Source organism: Elephantulus edwardii, unplaced genomic scaffold, assembly GCF_000299155.1.
Source record: "Elephantulus edwardii isolate Elephantulus edwardi_28Jun2011 unplaced genomic scaffold, EleEdw1.0 scaffold00278, whole genome shotgun sequence".
In the NCBI taxonomy this organism is placed as follows: Eukaryota; Metazoa; Chordata; class Mammalia; order Macroscelidea; family Macroscelididae; genus Elephantulus; species Elephantulus edwardii.
The window spans coordinates 1,476,332-1,487,468 of NW_006400028.1; the positions used below are offsets into that span (position 1 = coordinate 1,476,332).

Genomic DNA, 11,137 nt, shown 5'->3' on the forward strand with positions numbered 1-11,137 from the left:
TCAGATTGCCTGGTTGTTAGTGCCTCTTGGATTAAAAAAGAGAAAACATTTTACAATGGGCCTTATACCTGCAACTTAGTACATTCAGCAAAGATTAACTAGATAATAAGGAAAATGAACTCCCAACCTCATTTGCCTCAAAGAATGTAAGGACAGACTCGGGATCAGACAGGGTTTCTATCTGTTGCACACTTTACGAGTTGGAGTGGACTTGAAATCATACAACAAAGTGTCAAGTAAGGCATTCTGGTGGTGCAGCTGCCAACCAAAAGTCTGGTGGTTCAAATCCATTAACTAGTCCTTGAGAGAAGGATGTGGCAGTCTGCTTCTGTAATAATTTGTTGTTGCTATGTGCTGTCAAGTCACTTGTGACTCATAGGGACAAAAGCCCTGAACCCTGCTCTATCCTGAGCCAACCTTATTGTCTACAACACACCTACCCCCGTTGCCCTAGTCAATCTCATTGAAGGTCTTCCTCTCTTGTGCTGTCCTTCCACCCTTCTAAGCATGACATCCCTCTACAAGGGCTGGTCCCTCCTTGCAACATGCCCAAAGTACTTCAGACGAAGCTTCAGACAAAGAATTCTTGCCTCCAAAGAGCAGCCTGGTTTCAACCTCTCCAGGACAAACCTGTTTGTTCTCTTAGCAGTCCATGGTATATTCAACACTCTTCTCCAGCACCACAGCTGACAGGCATCAATTCTCCTTCTATTATCCCTAAACATTGTCCACCTCTCTGATGCATAAAAAGTAATTGCAAAGACTATGGCCTGGAACAGGTGCACCTGTCTCCAGACTTAGACCATTGCTTTTCACTATTCTGGAGAGGATTCTGACAACAGACTTTCCCAGTACAATTCATCTTTTGATTTCCTGGCTGCTAGTACCAAAAGTGTTGATTGTGGAGCCAAGCAAGCTGAAGCTGTTAATGATCAATCTCTTCACTATCTATCATAATGCTGCCAATTGGCCCAGTGGTGAGAATCTTTGTTTTCTTGAACTTCAATCCATATTGAAGGCTGCAGTCCTTGACCTTCTGCAGCAAGTGCTTCAGGTCCTCAATGAAAATTCTCTCACTCACTCACTCATTGCCATTGAGGTGAAGCCAACTCATCACTGACCCTCCAGTGGATTTTCAGAGGATGTAAACGGAATGGGAGGAAATTGCCCACTATTCTATTAGAGTTTTGAAGCTCTAACATACTATGGGCATGCGGCCAGGAGAGACCAGTCCCTAGAAGACATCATGCTTGGAAGGGTGGAGGGACAGTTCAGGAGAGGAAGATCCTGGATGAGACGGATTGACATAATAACTGGGATAATGGGTGTCGGTGTGTCAGAGACAGACTGGCTCAGGATAGGGCAGGGTTCATAGCTACTGTCCAAAGAGTTGCAATGAGTTGAAGGCAACTTGACAGCACACGACAACATGGAGTCACTGTGAGAGAACTCTAGGGAACCTGATAGCCTAGTGGTAAGAAGCTGCACTGCAATCCTAAAGGCACATGGTTTGAATCCACCAGCTGCTCTGCGGGAGAAGAATGTCAATCTACTCTCTGCTGGAGGATTTGGCTAAGAGTTGAATGTCACACATCATCATCATAAGGGAACTCTGGTAGCGTAGTGGTGAGACACTGCATTGAAATCCCAAAGGCACAGGGTTCAAATCCAACAACTGCTCTTCAGTAGAAAGGTTAACTCCTCCCATGAGATTAACTGCCTCTGAAAACCCATTGGAGAGTCAGCTATAAGTTGGTTCTGATTCAATGGCACATAAAACCAACAACAGAATCATGAGTTAGAATTGTCAAAGAGGGTTGGGTTTTGTTGTTTTTTTCTGGTGGGTTTATTTTTAAGACTGACTAGTACAATCTTTATCTTAAGGATTAAAGATTGGAATGCAGAAAACAACCCACAAACTTTGGCAGGGTGCTGGAATAAAAACAACAAAGTTGAGCAGACTTGGGTGTAGCATCCTCCTAACATTAATTCCCAAAGCCTCCCCAGTGGCACAAAGAATGACAAACACACTTGGATTCCTTCTTCAGAAAGACTTATGCTATTTAGATAGGAATTTTTTTTCAAGTTTATTCAGTTGGTGAATGATTAAGATTTTTTACTGCTCCCTTTAAAAAAAAACAATCTTCCTTTGAGTAATTTAACAGCTTATTAGAAATAAGCTCACAAAAGAAGGTAGCATTAAAATCTGTTGGTGAATAATAAATGTATAACTGGAAACACGTCTGACATTATTGAATAGGGGAAGGTTCAGGGATAATGGTGGACTTCAATGATGAAAGCTCATTATTTCCATTAAGGGAGAGCTCAGAGCTGGTTGTTTTTAATTCTTTGGGAGATAGGAGAAATTATAACAGAATACTACAGAAAAATATGGACTATAACAGAAAACTTACAGATTCAACTTTAACTGAAAACAGAGGTTTTCCTTTCTCTCAATTAGCATTTTAATTGTACAACTGAAGCGCCACTGGCACTCTGTCTACTGCCCTCTCGGCTCTACTTCACAGCATATCCGAAGATGTGCGGCCGCACCAGCTCCCAGGTCAGCGGGGCGTGTATGTGTTGCAGCTTCAGCTTAGAAAAGTTGGCCCGCTCCAGCGGCTTCCAGCTTTCCCTGGTCAGACTGCACCCATCAAACAGAAGGAACCAGACAGGATTCAGGACCTGTTGCCAGAAGTAGTTCCAGGTCGAAGGCTTGGCTGCCACATGTTCCATGAAATAAAAAGCTCCTCCCTGAGAAAGAAAACCAATTGAAGAAATTTTTAGTTTGGGGAAAACAGGTATATAAGATGATTCATGTTTCAGTTTTTGCTGGGCCCTTAGATCAACTTCATGAGAAGACAGTAAGGTGGGTAAATGAAGACTGACTGCCCCTGAAGGGAGGTGGCCAGTCTCCTCCCATGTGATTTACTGCCCTTGAAAAACCTGCTGGAAGGTCAGCTAGGGGTCAGTTCTGCCTTGACAACAAGAAGTGTGGTCTGCAGGAGAAAGACGTGGCAGTCGACTTCTGTAAACAGTATGAAGCAGTTCTATTCTGTCCTACAGGGGTCCTTTGAGTGGGAATGTATGAGATGACAATGAGTTAAGATACTTTATGGTCAGCTGTTCCATTTCCCTCAAATTTACAGAAAGAGCTGCCATGCTATGATCAACTTTAAGAAATTAAAATATATTTTCTGATCATAAAAGTAATGCATAATCATAGCTATCATTTAAGCATTAGTGCATGCCGGGTGTTGTCCTTAATGCATATGATGATTTAACCATTTAATCTTTATTGCAAAATTGTTGTTATGTGCCATTGTGTTGGAACCAACTCACAGGTGATCCTCCAGTGGGTTTCCAGAGGCTGCAGCTCACAAGGGAGGAGACTGCCCATCCTTCTCCCATGGAGCAGCTCTGGATTTGACTGTGCGCCTTGGGCTGGCAGTGTAACTCCTTACCCTGTGCCACCAGAGCGCCCTATAGTCAGTTTAATAGGCATTATTACTACTCCTGCTTTCATACAGGAGGAAATGGAGGGAACAAAAAACTCCTGTGAGGTCACAGTTTGTACATTTCACAACCCGGCTCTGAATACTTTGGCCACCTGACTCCACAGACGGCCAGTTCTACCTTCCAGCAGGTTCACTGTAAAAAACACAGAAAAGCTTTAAAAAGGAAAACCAATCATCATGCCCCTCATCTATGAATAACTACTGTTAATATTTTGTTGTGTATACTTGTACATGGATATGCATATCTTCCTAAAACAGGTACAGTAATATGCATTGTTTTATGACTTACTTTCCTTTATTTCTATTTTTTAATAGGTCAGGAGCCCTGGCAGCAGAGTGCCCAGTATGCCAGGCTGCTAACTGAAAGATCTGAATCCACAGCAGTGAGAGATGAGAATGATGACGGTATATAATATGTATGTATGTATGTTGTTGTTGTGTATTATCAAGTCAGAACCGACCCATAGCTGACCTTCCAGCAGGTTTTCAGAGGCGGTTAATTGCACAGGAGGAAACCGCCCATCCTTTTCTCATGAAGCAGCTGGTGGATTCCAATGGAATCAAGATTTATAGTCTCTGAAACTGACAGAGGGTCATTATGAGGCAGAACCAGTTGGACGGCAGTGGTGTAGTCTGGCTTTAGTGGGTTTTGGTTTGGCTTTGGTACATTATGTGCTAGGGTGCTGAACCGAAGGTCAGAGATTTAAATCCAGACGCAGACCCATACATGAGCAGTCTTTTCATACAGACACTCACAGCCTCAGAAACCTGATGAGGGGTCACCACCAATCAGCATTGACTCCATGGAAGTGGATTTGGAGTTCGGATTATCTTGATATTATTTTGAAGCACAACTTTTAAAATCTTCACAATATTTTACACTTGAAGTGCCATCTCTTGTTTGATGATTTTAATTTAGGTTATTTACAAATTTTTCACTGCTCTGTGGTACAGTGAACACCTTATCAATAAGTATCTGTGACCACCTCCAATTATTTCCAAGTATATAAATTGTTCAAAAGTGGAAGTGCGGACGATGGATACTTGATGAGATATGAGATAGAGTGAAAAAAGTCATAGATCAATAGTAACAAATCATATAAAATATATGTATGGAAATTGTATAAAACAAAAGATAAAAAAAAATTTGCCCCAAATAAAAATTGCAGTGAAAAACAAAACAAAATGTACACAAATTAAACATATGTATGTGGAATACAATGACTATAAATGTGAATGATTGTTCAAAACAACTCTTTTTTTAAAAAAAGCACTCAGTTTCAGGTCTATGCCTTTTTAAAGTTTTTGGTATAAATCATTGCCCTTTGGAAAAGTTTTATCAAATTTATACTCATACCAATATTGTTTATTTCTATTTTGGTCAATACGTTTATCTTCATAAAACCTGGTATTTCCTTTAATAAAATGTGCCTCCTATCTCTAATATTTTTAACAAATATCAAGTGTTTTATAAAAGTTTACTGGTCTTTTGCGTTTTACCTCTTATTAGTAGAAGAACAAAGAGGGGCACTTGCCTCCCAAATGATTTACAGCCTCTGAACACCCACTGGAGGGTCCGCTATGAGTGAGTTGGCTCCGACTCAGCGGTAATGTTATTTATTGTTGGGGTAGTCTGTAGGAAGTTGTGCTGCTTCTGTCAGTCCGAATACACAGTGGCTTCAAGGAAGAAAGATGGGCAATTCCTCCCCTGCATTTTTTATCTTTGGAAATCCACTAGAGGGTGAGCAATGAGTCAGATCCAACTCCACCCCAATTCCACAGCCATGAGAGATGAGAGTGATGACTGTATACAAGTATAACATGTATGTTGTTGTGTACCATCGAGTCAGAGCTGACCTACAGCTGACCCTCCAGCGGGTTTTCAGAGCCAGTTAATTACACAGGAGCAGACTATCTAGTTTACTCCCATGGAGCATCTGGTGGATTCAAACTGCGTGCCTTTGGGATTGCTGCAGTTCTTCAGAGTCAGTTAATTGCACTGGGTGAAACTGCCCAACATTCTCCCATGAAGCAGCAGGTGGCCTCGAACTATGTCCCTTTCAGGATTGCAGCTTGTTGCCACTAGGCCACCAGTGCTCGCTATAATATGTATACAAGTTGGCAGTTTGTAGTTTGTTGATGTTCTCATTCTCAAATGCTCACTCAAATGTTTAGTTTTATGATATACTACTCAAATATTGTACAGAAAGCTGGAACACTGCATCTTTCTATGAAGCAGTTAATGGAAAGTGCGTGGAGGGAATATGAGCAGGAAATGCTGATTGAGTTACGTACAATGGTGGTAGTGTTCTGTCGAGTCGGAACCAACCCAAAGCTGACCCTCCAAAGGGTTTTCAGAGGCAGTTAATCTCATGGCAAGAGATTTCCATCTTTCTCCTGCAGGGCTGCTGGTGGATTCAAAGTGCATGTCTTTAGGTCTGCAGCGCAGCTTCTTACCACTAGGCTACTAGAGCTCCCTATGTTCACTGTCATGTATACACACTACAGATATTTGATCAGAATATGGTTAAATGTAGTTCAGGACTGTAAAACCTAGAATTTCATGATTTAAAAAAATCCCATAGGAAAAAAACCTCTCATAGAAAGGTCAAGAGACAGGAAATCAAGAGTCAAGAGTCAAGAGTCAAGGAGGAGAGTCCAGTACAGATGGTAGCTGCTGCCCTCTTGTTACATGTTAAGCTGAGTTGCCTAGTAGCCATCCACTCAACTGTCAAGTAGATGATTACACACAGGGGAAGGCTTGAAGTTAGGAGAGATCTGGACTAGGTGTTTATATTTGGGTTCCATCTATGTGCACGTGGCGGCTGAAAAACTGGGGTGTTTGAGATTGCCCACCAAGTATACACAGGTGAAAAGGAAGCCAAGATAGGAATCCCAGTGGTTAGGGAAGTACACAGCCAACAAAGGTGGCAGAAATGTCAAAGTCAGATTAAAAAAGCTCCAACTATATGCACTGCAGTATGGTCGTGAGAACATGCACATTAAAGAGTTTAAATTGTTGGGGAACAATTGGCTAAATCTCTCAACCTTGTCTCCTACATGAATACAGTAAAACCTGCAGAAGCCTGAACTGTGCAAGGCAGAAATGTGTACAACAGGGAAAACTCAAATATCTCTACTAAAATGAGTGAAGCCTGTACTGTGTCAAAGGCAGAAAGACAAGAGAAACTTGGAAGACCCAGAAAAATAAGGTGGATCCCTGAGTTTTGGCTTCCTTGGGCTTCACTGTATCTATTTCAAAGGACTGTTGTAAGGATTAAACAAGAATAGAATAAAGCTCCCGGTAACAGCAGCAGGAATGGGTGTGTCACAGGCATTAAGGATTTGACCTCAGGTGTTCTGCGCACTAGGTTCAAGGCCACCAGCTGCTCCAGGGGAGAAAGATGGTCAGTTTCCTGCTGTGTGATTAACTGCCTCTGAAAAGCTGCTGGAGAGTCAGCTACCAGTGGGTTCTCACTCTACAGTACACAATAGTTAAATGTATTATTAGTACAGACTATAATGACCGACTCTGCAGAAGTGCTGTGAAATTATTAACACTGTTTATAAAACATCTAGCCATATGCAGTTAGTGCCCACCCTTAAGACAGAGTTCAGCATTCACTAGAATCTGTTCTTACTAATTTACTATGCTATTTTCCTATTATTGAACCAAAGACCAAAAAGTCAGTTGCCAATGCCACCTTACTGTTAACTCATGGAGACCCCATATTTATACACCATGGGGTTTACAATAGTTGGTTTGAGAGTCTTTCACCAGGCCTTCCACCTCTAGGTGAACTCAAACTTGAAACTTCTCAACAGTTGAATGCGTTAATCATTTGCACCATGCAGACACAGCCAGCCAAAGACAGGATTCTATTACTGCAGCTAAATCCTATCTCCAAGTTCCTTTCTTCCTGAGAAACTTCCTCTATTAGGAAAGAACACTGGGGGGTGGGGCGGGGGGAGTGGGTAGCTCTGGCAGCCTGGTGGCAAGAAGCTGCACTTTAATCCCAGAGGTATGTGATCTGAACCCACCAGATGCTCTGCTGGAGGAGGGACAGTCTCCTCCTGTACCAGTCAGATCCGATTTGATGGTACACACTCACAAAATAATAGAATAAAAATAAAAAAAGGAAGAAAAGAACACTGGGGACATCTCTTTCGCATGGAATAGTAAAGTCAAATGTGTGCATTTTGGTATGGTTAACTTTGTTCAGAATAAGGCTGTCTTTTTTTCCCCTTTTACTTTCTAAAATATTTATATTGTTTTGTTGTTGTTGATGACAAACAATTAAACACACACTATTTCACCAGTTTCCATGTGTATAATTCAGTGGCACTGATTACCTTCTTGGAGTTGGCAATCATTTTTCTAACCTTTCCTCTGAGTTGTTCTTCCACCCATTAACATCCTCTCACTGCCCTCAAAGGTTTCTAGCTAATCTTTTGCCTTGCTGTTGTCAGTTTGACTCCATTTACATAGACCCAGAAAGAGTACAATTTAAAAAATTTTCTCGTTGTGTACTGTCAAGTCAGATTTGACTGACACAGAAGGATACTGCCCATCCTTCTTCAGCGGAGCATCTGGTGGATTCAAACCACACACACTTTCGGGATTGTAGTGAAGCTTCTTGCCACTAAGCCACCAGAGCTCCCTAAGAGTACTAATTTTTAAGGCAGACATTCCATCATCTAAACTATGGTTTGGTTTTGAAAAACCTGGCGGGGTGGGGGTGGAAAAGACTTCAGGGGCTATTTTTGGCTTAAAGTTTATCTCAAAGCAATAGTTCCAGGGGTTCATCCAGCCTCCTTGACTCCAGAAAGTCTGGAGTCCATAAAAACGTGAAATTCTGTACTGAATTACCCTTTTTGGTCAGGAACCTTCGATGGAATCTTTGATCAAAATATTCAGTAATGGTAGCCAAGTCCTCCTGGAACTATGAGAGCAGGTAGCTGCTTATGGAGCAAGTAGCCCCACATCCCATCCCTCCTTAGCCCTGCCTCTCCTGCTTCCTGGGTTGCTCCAGGAAGAGACCAATTGTTATGCCTTGCATGGCCAACTGCAAATTTTTTAACACCCTTGGCACTGGGCAAGGCAGAAGAGAAAAATACTAAACCTATTACAGAATAAAATTATTTTAAGCAAGATGTTTTAACATATGTAATAAAAACAGCAATTTTTTAAAGTAGTAATAATAGTGGTTGTTATAAAATATGTGAAAGTTTCATATACAAAGTGTCAAATTCTGTATAAGGTACAAAATGAAAGTAAGTTTTCTACCCCTAGATCCAGTTCCATTCCCATGATGATCATGTATCATGATAATTTGTCCATAACTCCCATTTTTAAAAACTTCTTTCATTAATTGTGTATCTATATAAATATAAAATAATAATACAAATGCAAATTCATCAAAAAGCATTACTGAACTCACGGGAACATTTTTATCATTATTCGTTTGATTCAGTCAGTAGATGTTAATATAAATTACTGTTACATAGGAATTAGTAATTCTTATCTTTATCTTTTCCCTCATGTACGTACATGGGATTAAATTCTACATAATGTTCTGCGTTTTGACTGCTTTTTCATTTCACGATATTTCCTAAAGAGTCTCACCCTTGTCAATATATCCAGATTTTCCTTTCTTTTGAACTCTGCACAGTAATCCTTTATATCACGTGACAATGAATTCCTATTGTTAGATATTTAGGCTATTTCCAGTTTGTGTTACTACAAATACTGCTGTAATCAATACCCTTCACATGAACTCAGATGAATTCTTACCTATTTGTAGAATAATCCCTAGGAATGGAATTGCTGGATGAATGAATGTGTTCAATTTAACTTTTTATATTATCAAATTAACCTCCCAAGAAGCAGCACATTTTAAAGTACTTCATATGTCTTACAATGTGTGGGCAGACCTCCATTCCCCCCAAATCTTCAACAACACTGTCAACCTTCAAAGTCTCTGACAATAAAATAGGTAAAAACGGAATCGAATTTGATCTTTGTGACCAAGTTAGTACATTCTTATATATAAGTGACCATTTAACATTTACATTCTTGGTGCTTTACCTATTTTTCTCTTGTGTTTTTCTTACTGATATATCACCCTATGGATCCAACCGGTTTGTAATATCTTTTAATATAAAGGAATTTTGTGTATCATTCCTCCTAACAAACACTTCTTTCTCTCAAGTTTGTTTATAAACCTTGGTTACAGTACTTTTATCCTCTTGCAGGCAGGAATTTTACATGTTTATGTAAATTCTTTTCCCAGGTCCTCTTCCCATCAAGATTTTATAACTCAACAGTTTCTTCTAAAGTGGTATCATTTTTTTCTCTTTAGAAACTATGGTAAAAATAAACACAGTAAAACATTCACCACCAACTCCCACATACTATTCAATGACATGGATTAAATTTTGCATTGCACTAATATTGCTATTCCCCCCGCCCCCGAAAAAAAATATTCTACCACCACGAACTCAGTGTGATGTTACTCTTTAAGGCAGAATGTCTGCTCAATATGAAATCAATAGTGGTGGCGACAGTGGCCGCTGCTACCACCCCCTCCTCCAATTCCCTCATTCCCTCACTCACCGGCCGCAGCACTCGGTATACCTCCCGGAGGATCTTCTCCTGGTTCTGCACCGAGCACAGCACCAAGGTGCAGACCACCACGTCCACGGAGTTGTCGGCCACCTGGTGCATGTTCTCCCCGGCAGCCACCACGAAGCGCTCGAACTGCAGGTGCCGGTTCTCCGCGATGCTCTTGATCAAGAACTTCTCAAAGTTGGGGTTGGGGTCAATACAGGTCACCCTGCATCCATGTGGGTAAAACTTGAAATTGGCCCCGGTGCCACAGCCCACCTCCAGCAGGGAGAGCTTCCCGGAGGGGCCTGCAAACTCCTGCAGGTTGCTGAAAAGTTCCTGCTTCTTGCTCGCCATGCGCTCATTATACGTCACTGTGAACCTTACCAAGAAGTGGGGAAAGTATTTTTTGCATATCCAACTCCACACACCCAGAAAGTTCAGGAGGTACATGGGGAGTGCCAGGATGTAGAGAATCAGCCGAAGAATGAAGATGAAAAGCGCCATCGCTACAGAAGAGAGAGAGCAGCAGTTGAAGCAGTGCGAGTTCTGGCTCCTTTAACTGCAGCACCCGGCTCCTGGCCGCGCCCCACAGCCAATCAGCTGCAGCGGAGCCAGAACGCGCCCTGCTGCGTAAAGCGCCTGGCCGGACGGGCTGTGGGCTGCAGGTCCCTGGTTCGTCTACTAGAAGTTTCACACAAGTGGACTTCGTTCTTTTGCGATGAAGCAAAACGAAAAGTTTTGCTGTTTGGCTTTAGAAGGAAAGCTGATTGCTTCTCCCAAAGCGATTCCAACGTCCTCTTCTCTGAGTTTAGAGTTTATTTTTTGTTTTCCTGCGTGAGTTTTACAGGCACTGCGCCCTTCTAGCGACCCTGGCAGTCCAGGACTGCGACATCTAAACACAACAGAATCTGTGGGTGGAGCTTAGTTAAAACTTGGCGCTGGTTGCCAAGATCTCTTAGCACAACTGCCCCCTTCCTAACTTCTCAAGGTGCCTAGTTCTCCCCACTTA

At 41.7% G+C, this 11,137-nt stretch overlaps 1 protein-coding gene across 1 annotated transcript; it reads right to left on the minus strand.

The window, feature by feature from the left end:
• Window positions 1-2,517: 2,517 nt before the first annotated feature.
• METTL7A (methyltransferase like 7A) lies at window positions 2,518-10,632 on the minus strand. Its single transcript, XM_006900232.1, has 2 exons — window positions 10,135-10,632; window positions 2,518-2,754 (listed from the first exon to the last, which is right to left on the minus strand). Exons 1-2 carry the CDS (start codon window positions 10,630-10,632, stop codon window positions 2,518-2,520), a joined length of 735 nt encoding a protein of 244 aa, XP_006900294.1.
• Between the last annotated feature and the right edge of the window lie 505 nt (window positions 10,633-11,137).